General features: G+C 42.8%; 1 protein-coding gene across 4 annotated transcripts in view; it reads right to left on the bottom strand.

Moving 5' to 3' along the window:
• Positions 1 to 23,840, bottom strand: part of LHFPL3 (LHFPL tetraspan subfamily member 3) — a 259,878-nt gene extending 236,038 nt beyond the window's left edge. The window contains exon 1 of one of the 4 annotated variants that reach the window (XM_058657573.1): positions 23,165 to 23,659. In XM_058657573.1, the coding sequence (XP_058513556.1) occupies positions 23,165 to 23,606 (442 nt within the window). In that variant the 5' untranslated portion in view covers positions 23,607 to 23,659. Of the gene's footprint in view, positions 1 to 23,164 lie in introns of all 4 variants that reach the window. The other 3 variants (XM_058657574.1, XM_058657572.1, XM_058657575.1) reach the window with 3 other exon arrangements.
• Between the last annotated feature and the right edge of the window lie 376 nt (positions 23,841 to 24,216).

The raw sequence follows: 24,216 nt of genomic DNA on the forward strand, positions 1-24,216 counted from the left end.
TAAATATGTAATTAACAACCAGCCACAGTTGGCAAGCAAATGGGAAAAGAAAAACCTACCACATTAGTCAATGCTAGCTGTGTGATTGATTTTGTTTTGCTTTCCCGGATATCTTTCAACATTCAGCAATCCTTATACGGGCTTTCCTTTCATCGCTAATCCAACCTAGCTGGGTTCTCAGTTCTGTGTCCTTCTCCTCCACATTCTGTTTACCCAGTCTCTAGAAACTACTCCTCATCTGGAATGCGGTCAAAGACATGGCCATAAAATGGGAATTCACGTGGGAGGATAGGATTGTGTGCTAGCATGAGAGCAGGAAGCTTCCCCCATAAATAAATGAAATGAATCTTACAGTCACTTAACTTTTGCACCCACCATGTCCTCATCCCAGCGTTCTTGATAAAGCATCCCCCGTTTCAGGGTCTTCCACACTAATTGCTGCTGTTAGCTCCTCTGCCTCTTTCACAACCTGGCTAACATGGAAACCCTTTCTCTCCTGCACCTACAGCATCGCCCTCAGTTGACTCCTTCTCTCTGTCTAGTACAAATACATTAAGGTTTCTTCCAGCCCCCAAAAGGAAATCTCTCCATTCTGCTTTCTTCCTGAGTTTATGGTGCCTTCCTTTATTTTCATCAACAAAGTCAAAGCTGGGAGCTTCATATGACAAGTGAGAAAAGCTAAGTTGACTGTCCAGACCCTGACTACACTCTTCAGGCAGACATGTACAAAATGGGCATACAAGGATACTACAGATCGGTACCAAAAATCAATTCCCATCGTCCTAACAGTCTGTCCTTTTCCCCAACACATAATTCTAAACCTGACTCAACCACACTATTCTCTACCTGTAGAAATTGCCCTTCAATCATGAATAGAATTGTGGTTGGAAATCTGGGTTCTCTGGGCTTGCAAAATGGATGTCCATAAGTTCCAATATCTGCCAGTCACCATGGGTAATTAGATTATTAGGTCTAACGGAGTAAACCTGAAAATCTACATCTACCATCAGCATTAATATTCTTTGATCAAAGTCATTTTTTTTCTCCAATTGCCTCTGTTGTGTGTGTGTGTGTGTGTGTGTGTGTGTGTGTATCGGTGGTTAATGTTTCTCTTGCATTTACCACGGTGTGTTTTTAGCTTACTGTGAAAATCTAAGCAGTGACAACATATTTCTGATACACATACAGAAAAAGACAATCACCTAAACACAAGTCCCTCCTCCCAACATCACCAGCACCCTGCTGTGATATTTTCATCCTGTTTCTCTTGTTACATGTTCAAGGTGAAGTCTAGAGGTACTACTGGTGTCCACTGTCCTTCAGGCCAGCCGGGAAAAGGTGAACGCTCAAGCTTCACTTTGGACAGCTGATGACAGGGTGTGAGCCTATACAGAGAACCCTCCTTGCCACACTGCTCCTAAGAAGCAAGCCTGGTCACTCTGAATTTTCATGAAACCGCATGAGAAAGTCAACATGAGAGTTAAATATATTCCAAGACACGATGATCTACTTAATCACTCACACTCGTTTACCTATTAAATGAGAAAAAGAGGTGGGCTTCTAAAAACAAATGGAATAAAATGTACTCTGAAAGACTCTATTATTCACCAATATCCAGTATTTTCCCTGCTTTCTCCAAGAAACGTGAGCAGAAACAGCAAGCCAGCCAGGATGAAAGCTTTCAGAGGCTGTTTCGCTAGGTCCTTGCCTATTTGACGCAGAGAAGGACTGGATTAGTGTGAGTGAAGTGAGGCATTTGTGCGGCATGGTTTAAGGAAGTGTCCATATGAATTCAGGGTACAACTACACAACCCTGAGAGCCTAGGCCAAGGTGTTCTGCTTGCCTTAACCTACACCACTGTACCCTATCAGCTTAGACTCTCAATCAAGGTCACATCAACACAGAGACACCTTGTCACCCACACATTCAAGTGAAGGAATAAGTAAATGGGGATTAAATGATTGAGATTTGGGCTCCCAACTGTTGTGGCAGCAGAAACTGTCAACTCCCATGATCCCAACATGATCCATCAGAAACTATCTGTGATCCTAAAAGCCACTGACAGGGGCAAGATGATTTATTCTCGCATCACATGGAGGAAACAGCATGAACTTCGTAGTTAGGTAGACCTGGATCTGAAGTCAAGGCCTGACACTTACTAACCCTTTCCTGGATAGAAAGGTTGAAAAGCAATTTTAAAATTAAAGCTTCTTTATTAAGATTCATCAGGGGAAAAAAAGATTCATCAGGAGAGATTTTCCAGATGCTATTTAGAGTGTACCTTCACAAGGTACAACGGTCATTCTAGGTCCTTCAGACTACCATAGGTTAAAGAAATGCCCCAAATCATTAGCACTCTATAAACATCAAAATTTCTTTCTGACATTAGGAAACCTTCATGCAAAATACAAGATCAATAAATATATAGTTAAACACGCATCTACATGCAGTCATACAGAGGAACTGTATAATTGAAATGTGAAGATAAAGTGCAGTATGCACCTCTACCTCCAAATCAAAGATGGACTGCCAGTGAAACTATTGAATCTATCTTGACAGTAGGAGGCTGGACTCTCTGCCATTGTCTACACCTACAATGTCAGGATATACTTAAATAGCACAATGATGGACTTATGGTCATTTTTGAAGGACTGTACTATTGTAATGATATATACGGGAAAGCAGTGGGGTGAGGAGGATCCCAGAACCTATGGAATAGTATCATAAAATAAATACATAATTTTCAAAAATCAATAAACCCTGCTGGAAGGCTCTGGCAACAATAGAAACAATGTTATTTTCCCAACAGATTAAACAGGGGAGAATGCTGCTATGACTCAGAAGCAGGGGTTGGAGGACTTTGTCGGGAAAGACTCAGAGAAGTATTTTGGACCACACTTAATGGGCATTTCAGTCTCTGACAAATATCCAACTCTTCCCTTTGAGCACTAAAACACAGTCCCTGGAAAGGTATACATGAGGGCGCCTGCTTAAGTGCCCATGAAACAGTATGGTTCAATAAGAACGGAAGTCCGTGAGGATGACTACACACAACAATAATGAGCTATATTTTGAAAGAACAACAAAGTAGAAGAGAGGATTTTTTTTTTTACCTTTTTACCCAAAAAAGATGGCATATATGTAAGGAGTTGGATTTGTTTACCCTGACTTGAATATTTCACAATTATACATATACCAAGATATCATAAGGTACCTCCCACACACCTATGATTTTTGGTGGATGAGTTCAAAAGATAAGGATCCAGGCTCCTGGCTTTGGACTGGCTCAGCTCTAGCCATTGCGGCCACTTGGGGAGTGAATCATCGGACGGAAGAACTTCCTCTCTGTCTCTCCCCCTCTCTGTATATATGCTTTTCCAATGAAAATGATTAAATCTTTAAAAAAAAGTTAAGCATGTAGCTGGAGTGTGTAGGATCTCTTAGGCAGCATACCATTTCACATTCATGAGTAGTTATCTTTTAATAGGTATTCCCAAGAGATAAGCAGACCTGCATGGTGAAATCTAACCATTGGAACACACTGAGGAATACAGTTGTGGAAAAATGCTCCTCCCTTGAAGATTAAAGTTGCTCATGGTTCCCTCTGTGCAGGGTTGGGGCGGGGGCGCAGAGTCAGTCAAGGACGCCCTAGAGTATGAGTTCTAAGAGATGTTAGTGAAAAGAACTACATCAAATTGTTTGATACATTTATTGAATCATGTGCATTGAGAAAACTCCCACTCCCAAAAAAACTAATCTAAAATATGTCCTTTAAAGACTGAAATCAGCTAACATGGCATCTATGATGATAGGCATAATTCTGCAATTTTATTTTTAACTTGCAAAATCACATAAACCAAGCCTGACTTTGGACCATCTGGACGTTCTTTCAGATGTCCAAAGTCCCCACTTAGACCAGGCAGTAATTTCCTCCTCTGTGGCTTCTAATACATTAATATTGCCCTGGGAAAAGCTGAGGCTGTTCCCCCAAAGCTCAGTGGTGAAGGCATGAAGCACAGACTATGCTGATGGAGGAAGTGTGGGCGTGGCGGGGGCACTGCAGGCTGGTCCTGTTTGTGTAGCTCGGCACATCCACTCAAGAAGCCCCTCCCAGAGGGAGACACCGTCTATTCAGCGGCTCTGGGACAGGCCTATTTTCTCAGTGATCCGTAACTCTGGTTGGGAATTCATCTGTATCTATCAGCAGCAACACAGTTGAGAAATATTTTTCCAGGCTGTCACCATCGCAAAAGGACCATTATACTGACATCCACCATACACAGAGCAAGAGCTTATGCTTTACCCAGAGGAAAAGATCCGCACATCACAGTTCTCAATAAAGAGCAGGACGGAAAAGAATTTATTGGGAAGAAAAGAGCCAGAGCTAAAAAATATTCCCAGGAATCCAAGTACAACAGTTCAATGAAATCTCAACTATATCTTTCCTTTCTGACAATTGTAGATTCAGCATCGCCTTCCCCATGGGTGCTCTCTAGTCAAAACTTCTTGCACATGAAGACCTCCATTACTGGCACTGAGCAAGTCAGTCAATACTGTGTTATCTCTACTGCTCAGTAACACTTTGGGTTTCTAAGTTGAGCCTGCCTGCATCCTAGTTTGACATTTAGAACTACAGGCTTCGAAACTGGTGAGGTGGTGTAGTAGACTAATCCTCTGAATGCTACTACCTGCATCCCATACAGGTGCCAGTTCATGTCCCGGCTGCTCCACTTTCAGTTAGCTCTCTGCTTATAGCCTAGAAGATGGATCCCTGCACCCACGTGGGAAACCAGGAAGAAGCTCCTGGCTCCCAGCTTTAGATCAGCCCAGCTCTGGCCAGTGCAACCATTTGGGGAGTGAACCACAGGATGAAAGATCTCTCTCTCTCTCTCTGTGTGTCTCTCATTGTCTCCCCTCTCTATATAAAATCTACCTTTCAAATGAAAATAAATAAATCTTTAAAAAATCAACAAGCCTGAACATTGGAGAGAGAACTAAGGATGATATTTCTCAAGAAACAGTTCAATCCCTTGCCAAAGCAAAAAACAAACAAACAAACAAACAACGAAAAACCACATTTGCCACTCTTCAATTACACCCTGCCAAAGTGTGCTCCAGTTCAGGTCAATTGCAGCCCAATAAAAACTTTGTCTTTATTGTGCCAAAAATATATGTAACATAAGATATACATAACCAAAATTTTTAAGCCTGCAGCTTGTGTGGCCACCACAAGTACTCAGTTCCAGGACCTTCTCATTGTCTCAGTTGGAATCACTCCCCAAGTGGCTGCAATGGCTGAAGCTGAGCCAATCCAAAGCCAGGAGCCCAGATCCTCTTCTGGTCTTCCATGCGGGTGCAGGAATCCAAGGCTTTGGACCATCCTTGACTGCTTTCCCAGGCCACAAGCAGGGAGCTGGATGGGAAGCAGGGCTGCCGGGATTAGAACTAGCGCCCATATGGGATCCCGGGCACATGCAAGGCGAGGACTTTAGACACTACGCCACCACGCTGGGTCCACGATACTCCTTCTTATATTGATGTTTAAGAGGGTCATTGCCGAGATGCTACACCGTTAGTTGCCATGAAGAGGAAGAAGCCTAATTGTGTCCGTATCCTGAGGCCACACTGCTGGCCTGGGAGCTGGCTTCCCACACAACACATGACGTGTCAGCAAGCAAAGCCATGTCACTGACTTCCTGAGTCATCTTTGGAATGTTGCGAGACCCATGGAGCATGAACGTGGATGTCTTGATTACTTAGCTCTTAGGTCCAGAAGGCAATGTCTGTGAGCATAGCACCACCCAAGACTGCCCTCTGCAGGAAGAACAGCCACGCATGTTTCCCTTCTGCTCTTCTGGACCTGTGGGAGATCCAATTCATCCTTTCAAGTTCACCTCAAAAGCTGTCTGTTCGGTTGTTCATCCCAAATCCACAATCAATATGCGTGCTTCCCTTTGAATGCCTATGATACACTGTGTCACTCTTGGGCTACAGAGCACACTCTGTCCTTGACTTTCATTGTTTGTGGTGCAATGTGCCTTCCATCATTTGTAGGAATTTCATCTCACACAAGCGTAGTGTCCGTTGGAGGAAACGAAAGGCACAAAGAGCATCCTTATTCTTCTAATACTAGACCTGCCTCATTTTTTCCTTTTAATCATTCTCTGCCTGTCTCACCACCTCCCAACTTCCTCCTATTTCAAGCTCTGTTAAAATGGAGAGGAAATACTTGAACTCTGTAGGAGCTAGGGTCTCCGTTTAAATCGATTGCTCTGGCATGTCAGCACATGATGGGACAAGGAAAGGATGCATGAGGGTGCCCCTGAGCCCATATTTCCTCCCAGAGCCTTGCCCGTTCCTTTCCATATGTTTGTCAAACAGGTACTTTGTATAATTTAAATGTGAAGGTTATTGTCTCTGCCTGGAATTATATGGCCAAGAGCAAACAGTGATCAACAGAGACGAGTAAAAGAAACCAAGACAAGAGTCTGGGTTCTGTTCCTTTCTTCTCAGCTTCCCTGAGCTGAGCAAATCATGAGATGTGACTATGTCAAGCAAACATAGTTTTGTTTTTGAAAAGGAAGATGTATAGAAAGAAGGAGAGACACAGAGAGAATTTCCCATTTGCTAATTCACTCCCCAAATGGCCACAGCAGCCAGAGCTGTGTTGATCAGAAGGCAGGGGACACAGGAGCTTCTTCCAGGTCTCCCACATGGGTGCAGAGCTCCAAAGACTTGGACCATCATCCTCCACTGCTTTCCCAGGTCATTAACAGGGAGCTGGATTGGAAGTGGAGTAGCCAGGACACGAACCAACCTCCTTATATAATGCTGGCAATGTGACAGCATCAGCCTATTACACCACCACCCCACCCCAAGCATGCATGGCTATAATTCCTTTGTTACAGTCTGTGTCCTTCTTAAAAAAAAGTCCTAAAAACCCTGCATCCAAGTATGTTCATTTTACTGTTGCTATTTTTGTACCACCATCTTTCACACTGCCTTTGTTATTAATGTCTATCATAACATGTATCATTGTCTCTTCTTTTGGGGGAAATGTGTGTAACGTATTATGTCAATAATATCAAGATGATAATGTATCTTTCCCAGATCAGATATTTACTATCAAAATGAGAGCCTGTGCTGGCTTTGCCTTTGCAATAAAACATACTAATCTTTCTGTCAGGTTATCAAAAGATTCAAAGATTGTGTTATAAATTGTACTTGGAGAGATGCTAATAAAGAGATTTTATCATTCATCTCAAGTCCATGAAATACACCCAATCCTTTACAGCATGCTAGTTATTTCCTAGCATGAAAAGATGGGGGGAAGGATTTTAATTTTATTTAATTGATTCTGTTTTTTATAAACGTGATATCCCTGCTTTGTAATTGTTAAAAAGTAGAGGCATGTCTGATTATACTTTTTAAAAAATACGAACATATTATGGATATCTGTTAAATATCAAAAGATGAATGACCTGAAAATAAGCAATGGCCAAGCAAGTCCTAAATGTAAGTACTTAGAGTTCATTTCAAGTCAGAGGAGTGTTTGTGTGTGTGTGTGTGTGTGCGTGTGAAGAACTAAGCTGCTTCCAGTGCCCTGGGTAAGGGACACATAGGCAGATAGAGAGATAAAAGAGGGAACTGTGTCACATGAGGTGTGATTGAAGGAAACTGGGACATTAAAGAACAGAAAGAAAAGCACTACGAAGGAAGGGAAATTTAAACACTGTAACCGAAGACTCATCGAAATGCCCGCTCAAAGACAGCTCAAACATATTTTATGTGGCCACAAAGAGCAGCATTCTACTGAATCAGTAGAAATTAGAGAGAGGCTTCAGGTTCAATGTGAGAAGCAATAATCAAGCATATCTGGAATTTTGCAAAAAATAGAAATATGCAGCCAGCGTTGTGACATGGCTGGCTAAGCTGTACCTGTTGTGCTAGCATCCTATATAGGTGAGTCCCAGCTGCCCCACTTCCAACCCAGCTGCTTGCTAATGTACTTGGAAAGCAGTGGAGGATGGTTTGAGTGCTCAGGTCCCTACACTCACACAGGAGAGACCCAATTAAGTTCCTGGTTTTGGTCTGACCCAGCCCTGGATATTGTGGGATATCTGGGGAGTGGACCAATGGATAGAAGATCTCTCTGTCTCTCTCCCTCTCTGTAATTCTAATTTTCAAAAGAATAAACGAACAAATCTTTTATAAAAAACTATTAAGAAGTATAGCTATTTCTTTTGTTAAATGAAAGTACATTTGTAGCTAGTGGCTAAATGTTACTTTAATGGTTAAAAACTTTGTGGGCCCAGTGTGGTGGCGTAGTGGCTAAAGTCCTCGCCTTGAACACACCAGGATCCCATACGGGCACCAGTTCTAATCCCGGCAGCCCCGCTTCCCATCCAGCTCCCTGCTTGTGGCCTGGGAAAGCAATCGAGGACAGCCCAAAGCCTTGAGTTCCTGCACCTGCATGCGAGACTTGGAGGAAGTACCTGGCTCCTGCTTCGGATTGGCACAGAATCGGCCCTTGTGGTCATTTGCAGAGTGAATCATGGGATGGAAGATCTTCCTCTCTGTTCTTGTCCTCTCTGAATATCTGACTTTGCAATAAAAATAAAATTTTTAAAAATTCAAATAACAAGCCTATGAAAAGCTAATTTTAAAAAGAAGAAAACAAAAAAGAAAACAGTAATCATTTAGAGAAATGCAGCTTCACCCAGTGAGTTCTCCCTTTACACAACCGGACTGGGCCAAAATAGAAAGATGAAAAATGTGGATTTTCCAGAGAGGAGGAAGAGGAGGCAGAGCAGCCTGCACTGTTGGTGGACACGTGGAGCACAGTAGCCCAACTAGCAGGCAGCAAATGATTGACCAAGTTAGAGCAACTCCTAAACAATCCAGGCAGATGCACCGTGGGGAGGGCACCAGAGGCTCACTGCAGGGTTATGCCGTGGAATAGAAGGCTAGGGCCATTTGGGTGTATGTCAGCAGGCAGCGGGCACAGGAAATAGGACTGATGTGTCCTTGGTGTAACAACAGATCCCAAGTACACAGAGCTGCAGAGATGGATGGTCACAGCCTCATGCTGCACCGAAGCATTTGAAAGATTAAAAACTAAGCGTCAGTGGCATGGTGTGTCAGGTTAAGCTGCCAATTGCAGTTCTAGCATCCCATCCTGGCACAGGTTCAAGTCTCAGCGGCTCCATTTCCCATCCAGCAACCTGCTAATGGCGTAGGAGGTCAGTGATGGAGGACACAAGTCCTTGCGGCCTTTGCACCCATGTGGGAGACCGGAAAACCATTCTTGGCTCTTGGCTTCGGACCAGCTTATCTCTGGGCTCTGTGACCATTTGGGGAGCGAACCATCAGATGGAGGACCTCTCCTCTCTCTCTCCCCTCTTTTGTCGCTAAAATTCTGCCTTAAACATAAATAAATCTTTAAAATGAATACATGACAGCCAGTGTTGTGGCACAGCACATTAAGCCACTGCTTGCAGCATCAGCATCCTCTATTAGAACACCAACTTGAGTCCCAGCTCCTCTGGTTTCAATCCAACTTCCTGCTCATACTTCTGGAAATATGATGAAGGCCCAGTTGATTGGGGCTCCCATCACACAGGCGGGAGACTCAGAATCTTTAAAAACTGGATGAATAAATACCTACTGAAAGGAGAAAGAAGCCTACAGCAGAATATTCATTTCTTGAACAAAAAATATTGGAAAACAAAAGAGAAAGTCTTTTTGTTTGTTTGTTTAAACAAGAACCTGTACAGATAGAACAGTACACCTCAGGATCAAGGGTGAGAACTTGTAATTTCCAAACAAACCAAGATGAAGGGGAGCAATCAGGAGCTAGGAGAGCCAGGGAGAGCCTTGCTTTTTCACTAAGTGGCTCTAGACAAGTTAAAAATTCCTAAAAGGAAACCAAGTTAATAAGAAAAAGAAAACCAAGTTAATAAGTACTGTGAGACTCTGTCTCTAACCATCCGTTCATAAGTTTCAAAATTATTGTCATGAGTACTGTGAGTCATTTTTTTCATACTGGTTTTGCCAGTTTGGGTATTAGAGTTAAGTAAAACTCACAAAAGTGGAGAAATTCCTTTTCTCTGTTTTGAAAGTCTGTGCCTGATTGGAATGCCACTCGTTGAATGTTTAATGGAATTATATTATAAAACTGTTAGAACCTGATGTTTCTGTGTAAGAATATTTTATAGTTTCTAACTACATTTGTAAAACATTCGGGGCTTTTAAAAATTGAATCATGAGTCAGTTTGCAAAGGTAGGTTTGTCCTTTTAAATCTACATTTCCCTTATTTTCTTTGCAAATGATAAGCTCACATTTTTTAATACTTAAAATTCACTGCATGCCAAAGAAGAACTGACATTCGAAAACCAGGTAGAAAATGCATCTCAAATTATTTCTTAAAAAAATAAAAGTAGGAGCAAGTATTGCGGCATAGCAGAAGGCAAGCCAGTGCATCCAGTGCCAGCATCACCGGTTCAAATCCTGGCTGCTCCGCTTCTGGTCCAGTTCCCTCGCAATGTGCTTGGGAAAGCAGTGGAGGACGGCCCAAATGCTTGGTCCCCCACCACCAGCTGGGAGATCCAGAAGAAACTTCTGGCTTCTCACTCCAGCCTGGTTCACTCCTGACCATTACAGCCCTTGAGAGAGTGAATGAATGATTAGACCCCCCTCTGTGTCTCTCCTCACTCACTCTGTAATTTCTACCTTTCAAAAAAAAAAAACCCTACTGGACAATAAGATGCTAGACTCTATGTTTGGTATACGCTTGCAATGGGGGAATCTCAACTGAACTTGAGCTGTGGTTATGCAACAAGGTGGAGGAATCCACCATGGTGGGAGGGTTTGGGGAGGGGTGGGGAGAACCCAAGTACCTATGAAACTGTGTCACATAATACAATGTAATTAATGAATTAAAAATAATAAATAAAAAAAATGAAAAAAAACCCTAAATGGATCTTTTTTTAAAAAGCAAAATTTTTATTAAGATAAAGTTATTTTTAAAATAGATCACAAAGCAAATAGTTGCCTGATATATGAAAAAAAAATTCCCGTAAAAGAAAATTATTTGGAGAGTTTGTGATTTAAACATATAATAGTAAAACATAAACACAAAAAAGCAAGACTGGGAAAAACATCATATAATATTAAAGATAAGATCATAAAATGTGCAAATAAGGGCATATTAGTTTGCCAAAGGTTGATGTAACTCATGAGGATAATAGTAGCAGATACACTAAAACAGTGAATCATTTGTAAGTGAAAAACCAAAATGGTTGCTAAGCTAAATGACATCAGTGCAACAGCAACTTAAATGACCTCCTTGTTGTACATGCTGGAGCGTCACTTCATTCAAGTCACGTTCCTAGAGTCTACTCTAATGCTTTAACACACTGAGAGACGAAATCCAAACGCCCTGCCCCTGTCTGTGACACTTGAACAGAAAGAAACGTATGTGAGACCCACTCCATCCCCTGAATCTCTCTCAATGACAATTTCAGTGTTTATAGAGCATTCTCAGCATCACGGGGTTGATTTTTGGAGACCTTTATTCAAGAAGAAATCACTTCTTCAGTGAGTAAGCAAAGGATAGATAAGTACACACCGATTGCAGTAATTCTCTTTATTCACATTAAATTCAGTCAAAAGAAAAAAAGCCTAAGTTATCCCACAGCAATGCTAATGTGCCATGTGGAATTGCTTTATCAGTACAATTCGACATTTCCTACGTGGCCTGGTCAGGCACAGCAATTTATTAAGAGGTGTAGCTAGAATACGATAGTGGATCTAATAAGCAGGTGCTTTGTTGAGGATGGAAAGGAATGCTCTCAGGTGGATGAGGATAAGATGGGAATAAGACTCAATATTGCTCAGGAGAGACTGCTTTATGAAAGCTCCCCACTGCAGAGCTTTCCTGAAGACATGAAACAGGAATCAGGTCTCAGGGAGGAGAGGGAGAGAGAGGGGGGAAAGGAGAGAAAAGAAGATAGAGAGAAAAGAAAAGAGAGAAGAGGAGGGAAGAGGGGAGGAGAGGAGAGGAGAGGAGAGGAGAGGAGAGGAGAGGAGAGGAGAGGAGAATGGTTTCTATGTCCTTCGAGTGACAGCACACTAGCAGGAACTGCTATACGTGAGCAAGGCAGAAACTCATTTGGCTTCTTTGTTTTTTTCTTTTCTCTTGTTTAAGGGATGTAGTTTTAGGAGACAGCTGGTTGAATTAAGTGCCCAGGTTTTTCATTCAGATTATGTGACGCACAATTTGCCTATGAATGTGGAGTCTATGTTCTGAATTAGATCGAACATTATCTGTAATGCCTCTTTAGTCCCTAAAGTTTCCCAGGAAATGGCATTTCCAACTCTTTTAAATTCTCAAAAATGTGTTACAGCTGACTAAGAGAGACACGCCCGTAATGTCTGCAGCCTGTAAGACCAAGGGACCATCTAGATTCTAGCAGGTTTTATTTCTTGCAACATCTGCATGCTGCGGTAACTCCTCCAAGGTTTCCCCAGTTGTCCACCTCCAGGCCAAGAAACAATAACCACAATGTCCTACAGGGGAAAGACCCCATTAATGAGTCCTCCAAAAACTGCAAGCCACGGCATATCATCGCAGTTTCTTAACGATCAAACTGCGCGGGATACTTCACAGAACTTTGTCTCAGGGCACAAGCATATAACGCTTCTGGGAGAGGCAGCTTTTTGCTTGTAGGTAAAGAAGGTTTTCCTTCTCCCAATCCTTCTTCTCAGCCTTCATAGTTCATTCTCCACCTTTAGTTCCCTAAAATGTTACCTTACAAGTAGTGCTAGGGTCAAAAACAAAATCTGGACTTGACCCTGCAAAGCTCTGAGAAACACAAGTCCACGGGGTTGGAGCTCCCTCTAGAGCCAATCCCACTGCCAGTGGAGGGGTCTTCAGTAGAGGTTATAGGCTCGTCTTCCTGGAGAGCCCTTCCCCAAAGACCGGAGGGTCTGAAAGAACACGATGACCTACTGGATGGCTCAGCAATGTTCCCCAGTGTCTGTAGACCAGGAAGTATGGTCAAGGGTGCCTATGGTTCAAGTTCTCTTATTCCCGTCAACTCCAGATAGGCACCACAGAAGGAGCCTGGAACTGTGTGAGCAAATGAATGTTCATTTACTCAACCTGTGCCTCGACTCAAGGCACACTGATATTTTAATTTTCTAAGAAACAATGCATTGATGACACTCAGCCTATAATGAAAATGTTAAAAAGAAATGATGTTGGGCCTTTTAAAAACGTCTTTTGAAACACTATACCCATAGATCAATACAATGGCAAACATAAAGAAACAAAAATACCACAAGAAAAAAATACCAAGATGAAACAAATAAAATACCAAGATGAAAGCAAGAATGAAAAAGAAAGCCACACAATCTTTCTTAGAGCATAATTTTAAATCACTGCATTCTCTGCTTAGGAAACATATCAATACGCAAAGACACAGTCTAGCAAGAAAACCATTTTCCAGTGTGTTATGGGTATGCTTACAATAACACAGATAAAAACGCCGCTTCTGCAAAGCTCCTGCTACATGTTATTGGAGACTGAGAATAGTCAGTTTGGCTTTAGATAGTTGTGAAAAGGGGATCCTTTGAGTAATTTCTGATATTTCTCTGTCATTTGGCAGAGTTTTATAAGAATGCCTAAGTGTCCGGGTCTTGACAGAATTCTCAAATGGTCTGGTCCTTGGGTGGATTCAGTTGACATTATAAAAAAGTTCAAAAATGATCTCCAAAACCTATTCCTGCTCACCCCAGACAAATAAAATGGAAGGGCAAGACCTATTAGCACAAAACAAAACCCTTCGACCAAAGATGGGATTTTGTTAAGAATGTACCAAAGCCATTACAGGAATCATCATGTATTTTTTTCACTACTCTGTACAGTTTATAAAAGGCACTCAAGACTGGTAGGTCTGGCATAAGCAATGTATGCTACTAACTTTTCTTTCACTAGGTTATATACGGTAAATTCAATTTCTCTTTCCAGGTTTCTAGTCCTCATCTTTTTCGGGTAGTAGTAATGGTGGTGGTAGTGGCAGAAACTGTAGCTAATATTTTTTTCAGCAGCTGTTCCATGCTAGGCTCACTTTGAAGTGCTTTGTGTGCATTGGTTCAAGAACACTAAGAATACAGACTACAGATATTTCTAAAGTCTCATTCAAGTGCAGGAGTTTAACGCCAGATACCTAGTTGTTTTCTATGATCATTCTCTATTTTCTCCCTGCTTTAACTTTACCCTGTTTCTGATAGCTTATCTGCCCTTTATTCTCTTGGTACAATAGACAACAATCTTACCTAGCAGATACTATATTTTCAATGCTTATAACTTGTAATTATGTTTCCCTACTTGCAGTAAAATGATATACGCTTTAGAAAAATGAAGTTAAAAAGCCAAGGGTAGCCACATAAACTGTCGAGTCATTTGAAGAAAATAGGGTGCCAGTTCAAGAGGCCTTTCTTCCAACCACACACTGCTCCCCTTCCTCAACCTTGCGTCTCTAAAAGCTGCCAAATGCCTACGTCTACGGGCACCTTCTCTGAAACAGCCTCTGTGGATGCAGGACAGGGAGGCAGCAATACCAACAAAGAGGCAGCAATACCAACATTCCTCTTGTCTCACATGTACAGCCTGGATGGCAATGCTATCAGAGGCGTAATCAAGGGGTAATGTAGGGGAAATTTTCTGGCTCTGGGTTAGAGAAATGAAAAAGATGTGATGAGAGGAACATTGTCACACACACACACAGTACACACAAATGCACATAAGAGGAAATTTTGTTAACATTCAGACTATGATTTCCTCTGTAATTAACAGCTTCTCCCCCCCACGATAACATGTTAGCTAAAGCTTTTTGCAAATGTAGTGGCTCAGTAGTTGGTAGTTACCATTATCATTTCTCTGGAAAAAGGGAGACTATGTAAAATCGATTTTAATATTTCTCCAACTTCTTAAAGCCTATGTCTATTTGGCACCAAGTTAAGTACATTCATTCAAATGTTTTGTTTTGTTTAGCTAAGTTGTTACTCAGAAATGAAACGTGTCATATTGTATAGCACAGAAGGTCATCAAATCACACACAGAAAAACAATCCTAATTCAATCAACCCATAATTTAAGTGGGATACTTTAGCATTAAAACTTGTAAATGGAGGCAAGAGAGAAAATCAATGAAAAATACCTCAGATTGCTTATGTTAAGTGTATTTTTCATACTCTACCTACAAATACAAAACTGCCTAATCATGAGTCTAATTATTGCACAAATTTCCAAGGAGGTTCTTTTTCTAAATTCATACTGCACCATCTTTTTTCCAGAATGGTGTCATTCTCCCATCCTACAGAAAGTAACATCTTTTACATTGCATAGTCTCCCCCCCAATATGCAAGTATATAAATAATTTTAGAAAAAAAAGTTTCATAAATCTCTTAGAATCTTCATTGCATCTATATTTTCTACCATTTCAAGTTCCAATGTTGATCATTACTTATCAACTGGTATAGTGAGCACTAAAACGTCACTATGTAGAGTTTTTAACTTTATAGTACAGCATTCCTTCTGTATAAAAGTCTTCATAGCATACCAGGTGGTCTATGCCATGCCTTGCTCAGTCAACAAGTTAAAATGTAGAGGATCCCTTAAGCAAATTTAGCATCACACAGATTCACAATATTACTTTTTATTGATCATCTAACATCAGATGAATCCACTTAATCTTTCATTTTGTAACTATACCTGTTCTTAAAATACAAATATATTTCTCCAGATTTTCACTTTAAGCCCCCGTTATCCATAAAGGCAATACAGAAATCAATTTAGCTTAACAACCTGTAGCTAGATTTCAAAGAGGATCTATCAGAATGTTTTCCATTGAACTTCATGACAGTTCCTTTAATCCCACTCCGTATTTCTAGCTGATTGCCTATCCCTTTGAATATCTGGATCTTAAAGCTTAATATGATTCCCTAATACGATTGCACCATAAGGATCCCACGTTCCTGCACCTCCAGTGTCAATACCGAAGCCATTGATGACATCAAATTCAACGTGCCTTGGATGTTATGAAATTCATTATGCCTTTCAGAGCCTTGAATTTCATTATTCATTTTCTATTCATACTTCATTTTTTTTTGTTGCCTCTCCCCCATGTCCCTGTCATTCTTCAGGCTAGGCCTGTTATGTGTTTTTCAAGTAGTGAGCTTCCTGTCAATTATGATACATATTTCCCATCTTGATTTTCCAGCACCTTGCTCCTGGTCATCCCAGAGCCGTGATGAACAACACTCACCTCACCATGCTTTTTCCAAAAGAAGTCCCCAGATGCTTCCATGAGTGGCCCTAATACGAACTATCTCCCAAGCCTAAAATTGAATTCCCTTCAAGCTCCTATCTTCCACTGTTGACAGGCAAAAAAAAAATATTAAGAACTCTCTCGATTGCATAGGTTATATACATCTTCCTTAGTGCTAAGGTCTCTGTTTTTGAAATGTACAGCTACCAATCATTCATTATTGCTACTGATCTGTGAACCTTCTCATGGTAGATTACAATCTCAAAATTTCATGCAATTGGAAGACTAACTCCACTCAAGATAACCTTTAAGATATTCCTGTTGGAAAGACACAGGTAGCGTCTAACCCTGCTGCATTTCATGAGGCTGGGAAAGACATCAGGACTCACGCATGGCCATTCCGTGCCAATCACTCTATTCCAGAATGCTCTTCTTTCTTCTTTTGTTGTCCAGTGCTTGTCAGATATGATGCATGTCTCTATCGGTCAAAAGAAATGACCTGTATTCCTCTTGCAAGCCACCCATTTTTCTGTTGTATTGAGCAAAAGAGGAGAGAAATACACCCGAGATTACAGTTAAAATAACTCAAGCTGCAGCTGGAACAGCCACATTGAGCAGTGAATCAGTGATCAGAGAATCATGGTTATCATTTGGGAGCTCATGCTCTTCCTGATGGTGTGAATTACATGAACCCTCAGGATGCTAGAGGAGAGAGCGCCTTTCTTTGGAAATGGTCCACTGACTTTTCATAAAAAGCATTGTTTCACTCATCAAATAATTTGTCTTCTTTTTGCTATAGGAAGAAGCCTCTGTCATGATTAGTATCTTCTGGTTATTAGTAAGAACAAAGGTCAGTTTCTTGGTCTCACCCCATGTCAAATAAAAAGCTCCCAATTGATTCGCTGTGATAAGGAAATTTCACATTAATTAAAGCTGGCATTGACCTCCAAAAGTTCAACTATATTCTGGAAATCACACTTTAAAGCTAAGCTGGTTAGCATGCTATGCAGCCTGTGGATTAAAATGCTTCCAGGATGTCCTTTGCTTCATGCCAATGTGAGCTGCAGTCCTCTCTACTCCACTCCCCACTGTTTGTCTCCTCACACCACACACAGAGGAGCGCTGAGCCACACGCTGCATCTCCAGCTATACGCTCTACTGTTTCGTTTCTCATCTCAAATTTTGCTCACTTTGCAAGACTCCTGAGGAACATACAGAAAGTGGAATATACTGGCCAGGTTACTTGGACTCTTTTAGGTCATAGCGTTGCCCCAAACAAAAGCAGCAATTACCAAACAGGTGTTTTCATGGTAAGCATCTGCTCCCACATTCTGGTTAGGCTTTGAGTGTATTGCCTGTTTATTTATAAAATAAAGAAGCACCTTATTAACATCTTACATGGAAAGATTTGTTAAATGTGCAGCTTTGTACTAAAATAAATAAACAAAACTCCTAACTACATATACCAGATGGGCTACATGGGATCTATTACTTTCCACAGATGTTCACTTTAAATTTCAAATTATAAAGATCATTTGTTCTGATGTTTGCATTAACTTATTTCTTGGAATTTGTTTATTGTCACATTGCAGTCACAGTTTCCATATCAAATCATTTTCTTGGAATTATGGCTGGCTAAATTAAAAATGTGCTTTTTGTAAGACTGATTTCTTAATTAAAAAAAAAACTGTGTGTTTCCTAGTGCATGCAATATACAAGGACAGAATTAGAAAATAAAAATCACTCACGGAAGCCATACACATTTTTCCCTCCATGCCTGGGAGAGTATTTTCAACATTCCAACAAGGAGAAATCTCTCGTTGGGGTCATTCCATAACTCAAAGATAGATAGATGGATCATTGAGGCAAAAATTATTTCTTCACATCTCGCAGATTGTCCTGAACACTGAGTACATTTGGACTTGTTTTTCCAGCTCGTCCTTGCTACAAGCATCCTAACCCAGGCCCCATAAGGAACAGCACCCCACTTGAAGAGCTTGGCAGGCTCCCCCAGGATGAATCTCATAAGAAGAAACAGGATTCCTGGGAAGGACACCTCTTCCGTGATAACTAGAAGTACACAGTGAAAATCAACCCTGAGCAGGTCCCGCTATTCACAAACACAGGATCTCTTGCTTCTTACTCGAAACCACCGTTTGGTAGGATGCAAATCCTTTTCCATGAGAAATTAAATGGCAGGTGAGCATCTGCCAAGGTTTCAGATGTGATCAGAGTTACGATAAAGATCCTTCACTGTACATGATAAAAAGCCTCCTTTTTGGGGAAAAAAAAAAGTTAGTCACAAATGAGACTGCCAAGTCACAACCATTGCCATCAAAGAATACAGAGGAATTTGTTCACTGTGCTTACTGCTGATTCCAAAAACCAAATAGGGCCATGAAAGCGTGGGACCTTCATTTCTTACCACGGCCCATGGGAAATTAAAGTCGACTTCTTTCTCCTTTTGTGCTTCACTGCATTCATCGTTCATCTCATCTTCATTCATGGAATTCATTATCCACTCATTATCAAATACCTTCCATGTGTCTAACATATTACTTGGTGCCATGATATAGCAATGACAATAATAAGGCAATAGTAGCAGGTCATACCCAACATCCATATCCTGGTTGTAGACTATCAGCCAACAAATAGGTAGAAACACTAGCTCACTTAATCCTGCCATCAACAGCCTGGGGTTGGTACAATCGAATACAAGCCTATTTACAGATAGGCAACAGAGAGACAAAAAGATGAATGCCCCAGGTCACACAGTGTGTGAGCCAGGCTTCAAGCTCACCTCTGTTAACATCGCTGTTCATGTCTTGATCTCTAAACTACATAAAGAGAAATAAAGTCTTAGAAAATTCCAGGGGGACTGAAGAGAAAATCAATCAACAAATGCACAAACACTCTAATTTCAAACACTTATATAAGAAAACGACTTATATAAGAAAAAGCAGGATACCTTGAAATGGGGGTATGCGGTGGGAAAAGTTTTGGAGACTGAGCTAAACTAAGAAGTTCAACCCTTTGTGCTTGCCACAAAGCCTGATGTTGTCAGAGGCCCTTCTTGTTGGTACAATCGAAATGACAAGTGATGAGAAATCCAGGAGGTGGGAGAAGATACAATCTGCTTCTGTTCTATCCCTCCAGAATAAGAAAATTCAACCTTAAATCAGTGTTCCTTCTTCACTGATGACACTTAATGGCTCCTTATCTCCTACCTTTGCCCCAGTCATCCATGTTGGATACCATTATCCTGCTAACAACAAGATACCGGGCAGTACCTGAAAGTGGGTCTTTAAAAAAAAATAAAATAAAACAACACAAATTTGCTCTCTCACAGTTCCCAAGACTGGGAAGCTCACGACCAAGGTACTGGCATCTCCTGTTCAAACAGGACTACTTTCCTCTTCCAGGATAATGTCTTGTGGTCTTATCTTCTAGAAGGGAGGAACTGTATCTTCACACAGAGGGAAAGACAGAAAGGACGCGCGCACGCAAGAGAGAGAGAGAGAGAGAGAAATAAATAAATAAATAAATGTTGGGCTTTGATAGATAATGCATGAGCTTCTGGAAAAAATTCAAATGGATGGCCTAGAGTTAGTAAAATAAAATGACTCCAACACAGCATTTTTATGGGTTTTGGCTCTGAGCAGACTTAGAAGATACTCAGAAACATTCCTTTAAAGAAAACAGGGACCTGGAAATACAAAGAGAATTAAGTTGTCCCAGAGAAGCAAAGTTCCTTGTCCACGCTGATTTATGCAAAAAGCCCATGCTTGACTTCAGTCACTGATTCATCAGTTACAGATCTTTTTCCTTGTGTTAGGGAAATCACAAAGAAGAGAGAACTGTCTCTTCTCTCCCCCAGCAAGTTGGGAAAGTTCTGTGTTTCAGTAGATCATGATTGACCTTATTTGTGGATTGTGTTTTTTTCTTCTTCCATCTTTGGCCGTTCTATTGGACATGGCCCATCAGTTCAGCATCCTTTCCAGAGGTGATAGGACATATTAGCTCCCTGTTCTGTGCATCCTAGATCCACGTGATGGAAGCCGACCAAAGGGAGAAGTGGATGGCGACGTGTTCATCCTCATACCATTCATTGTAGGTGTTCCCACCTCTGGGTAGATGTGCAACACCATTTTCATATCCAGTAAGATCATTTTCATTGTTCAGGATCATAAAAAGAATAGTTCTTAATGTTGGGATGGCTTCAAGAAAGTCGCCCGTCTTATCAGCTTACTATAATTCTATACAAGATTCTATAGACTTCTGGGCTCTAACCTATGATGTTACCATCTTAAACACTTAAATCCCCAAAATGCAAGTTAATCATTGAATTCAATAAGGATTAGACAGTCTCTAGTAAAGCGAGTGATACACTGTTATCTTTCCTATTTACCAAACTATGAATATGAAAAGCCAAATCTAATATCAAAGAGAAACAGCCTCCAGGCTAGAAATAAAGCTTTCAAAGAAACACCACATACATTCTATTAAGTACCTGGTCAGTGGTCAAGAGCCTTCGAAACATAGACCTCAAAAGCACGTTGAATGTGACATTCTACAGAAATGTCCTCTACATCCCATTCCTTAAAAAGTAATCCTCTTAATATAACTGTCTTTGGTGCTTATTTCATCCATTTGTGATCACCCATCCTTCCCTTCAACGTATACTTCATCAATAAATAAAATCACATTCAAGAGTTTACCAAGAATTAAAAGGACAAAAATTGCAAATAAAGGACTTTTAAGTACACCAGCTTAGAGTCTAGACTTCTCTGAAATGAGGTGAATGTCTCTATACCTTGTTTTGTACACAGGCTGTCATGTCATGCTGTGTGGCATGAAAAACAGAATAACATATTTGCATACAATGTCTGAAAACATGACATTATGTCTCATTAGCCCAGAATAAGGGGGATTTTTTGGTGTGTGCTCTATTCCAGAAAGGGGGGGAGGCAGAAAATAAAACACTGCAACCATTGCAGTTTGTATTAACTTCAAAGCTAGTAATTCCAAAAGATAATTTTTCTCTTTCCTTTAAAAAAAAACTTGTTTTTAGAGTGTGAAATCTTAAAAGAAGAAAGTATTGTTTCATAGTAAGATGTTGAAAACCCGCTTGCAAATTGCTTCCAGACCTCTAAAAAAAAATCTCATTCAAATTACTGGGCTAAATAGGTCATTTAACTTGGAAAAAAAATTAAAATTAGCTGTGCAGGGTCAATTTCTTTGCTCGGATACCTGCATGCCTTGTTCTCTTCAAAGTCACATCAGAGCTAAGTGTCAGAAACAATCAGGACGTACGAATGTGTTTCAATTCTCCAAGTGATTCTGCCCTTGGAAGGTTCATAAAAGTTGCCATTAAGGATGACACCATACACAGAACCAGAGAGTTCTTGTAGGAGCTGGGAGTTGAGGAAGGGAAAGGGGGCCATGGAGGGATAAGGGGTGATCTCTGCTGCTGCCCACGTCTGCCCCAGGCCACACAGTGTGTGCACCCCTCCACTGACTGGCACATGAACCAAGACACCTCTCAGGACCAAACAATCACTTGAAGATTTGCAAGTCTGGTCTCCCCCAAGCCTTTCCTCTGCAAACCCCGTGAGCACCTTGACAGACCTAATCACCCTACAACGTAAGCTGGGGGATCCAATCCCAACTCTGCAGAAAAGACACCTTCCCAGGAATAGGACAAAGGACAACATTTTGAAACCGACGTCTTTTAAAGAGTCAAATGACGCACAAAAGAGGAATGTGGCTATTGCTCCATACCCAGATCAACCCTCCCCAAAGCTGACAAGGGACCTCAACAATGTGGAAACAGCGAGGTGCCAGGAAATTCAAGGACTCTTGGCTGGGGAAAGCAGGGCACCCAAGGCGGCTGGCAGGCGGGGCATCCCAGCATCAGAGGAAGTACAAAAGTCAGTCCTGTTACGGGATTCTTCAAAGACACCAGGAAAGGTACCTCCCATCCCCTCTGAGTTAAAGGTATCTTTGATGCTCCTGGGGTGGAAAAAAGGAAAGAAAGTACTTCCAGATTGCCGAGTTAGCAACAACCTAGGGTCCAGAGGCAAAGAGCGAGCAGAGCCGCTAATAAAGCAGGCGTTCCCCTCTCACTGGTCTCAAAGAGTTGGGAGACCTTCACTGCCTCAAGTCCTCTGTGCTGACAGCCGAAGCGGCAGGACCTTTGGCTGTTTGACCAGAAGGTAAAACGAAGCCTCGACGACATTGGAGGAATGAGAGGGAAGATTTGAAGCTACATTTTTTTTCTTTAAAGGGTGAACCCCACAACAACCTTGGGATTTATTCATCTAATAGGTGGACGGTCAGATGTCGATATCTGGCCAGCACCGAGAGAAATAATTTTCGACCCAGTCCCCAGCCAGGTGAAGCGAGTAAACACTCCATTCCAACCAGCCAGGGGCGGAGAGGAGGGGCTGCTCCAACCATACAGCCTCTTCAAATCCTCTTTCACCTCGCAGGGTCAACCCCTAAGCTTCTCTCCTTCCCCTCATGTTCAGTTGTGAACAGATTCGGCTCCAGAGCCGCCCAACCTCCAGCAAGTCCTCTGGAGGGGTGCGTGTATGTATGGGGTCGGGGCGCCCTCCTGCACTTCAGGGGTTCCCGAAAGCCCGGGAGCGAGGCGTGAGTGACCAGGCTGTGGGGAGCTCCCCACCTGCCCAGGGTTCCAGCCTCGCAGGGGTCCTCATGATCCAGCTCCCCCGTTTCCCCCCGGCCGGCCCCGGGACACCCCGGGGTGGTCCCTGGCGGTGGCGCGCGGCATCAGGAGCGCGCACTCCCTCCCTCATCCCTCACTCACCGGAGGTGAGCTGCATCCAGGCACAGATCTTGTACACTGTGGCCGTGTTGCAGAAGAAGAAGAGGGTGAAGCAGACGATGCAGGCGATGATGAGCATCATGGAGAGGCCGATGAAGAAGGAGGCGGCTTTGAAGGCTCCAGAGGGCAGCGTGGAGAAGTCGGTGAAGCTGCCCCGGCAGGTCAGCTCCCGGGAGAAGCCGTTGCCAATGCAGTAGTGGAAGAGCCCGAAATAGCCGGCTTGCGGGGTGTCCACGCCGTCGCCGATCCAGTAGGGCTGGATGAAGCACACCACGTTGACGATGGCAAAGCAGATGGTGAAGATGGCCCACAGCACGCCGATGGCCCGCGAGTTCCGCACATAGTTGGTGTGGTACAGCTTGGCGGCCTCCTGAGCCGGGAGCATCGCGGCGGCGGCGGCGGCAGCGGCGGCGGCTCCGGGCATTCTCCCCCGCCTCCCCCTCCTCTTCCTCCTCCTCCTCCTCTTCTCCCTCGCCCTCTCCCTCCTCCTCTTCCTACTCCTCCTCACCCCTCCTCCGCCCGCCCGGTCCTCCCGCCTCCCCCGCCTGGTACGCGCACGGGAGCCACTCGCCGCGCCGCGCGCTGCAACTCCCTGCCTTCCGCCTCAGCCCCGCGGCCCCACTTCCAGAGTCCGCAGCCCCGCACCCGGAAGGAGGGCGGGGGAGCGCCGAGCACCCGCCTCACAGCCCCCTCCCTCCCTACCTATTTGCCTGGCCCCCCTCCTTCCTTCCCTTTGGACCCTGGGTGTGGAAGGGGGCAGCTCTCCTTGCCCCTTCTTTTCCCCCTGCACCCCTCTGTTGCAGCTGAAGCTCGCAAAGGCACATCCCCCATCGCTGACCCCCGGCACACACATACACACACACACACACACACACACACACACACACACACACACGCCGCTCCCCGGTGCGCGCATCTTCTAGCCTGTGCCACCCCACGTTGGCGCGAGGAACCCAGGAGCTAGAAGGATCGCAACGACCCTGGGATGCCCCTGGAGCGGCTGGCAGAGAGCTTGGAATTGCAGGGGGAGGAGG

This window comes from Ochotona princeps, chromosome 32 (assembly GCF_030435755.1).
Source record: "Ochotona princeps isolate mOchPri1 chromosome 32, mOchPri1.hap1, whole genome shotgun sequence".
Taxonomy (NCBI): domain Eukaryota; kingdom Metazoa; phylum Chordata; class Mammalia; order Lagomorpha; family Ochotonidae; genus Ochotona; species Ochotona princeps.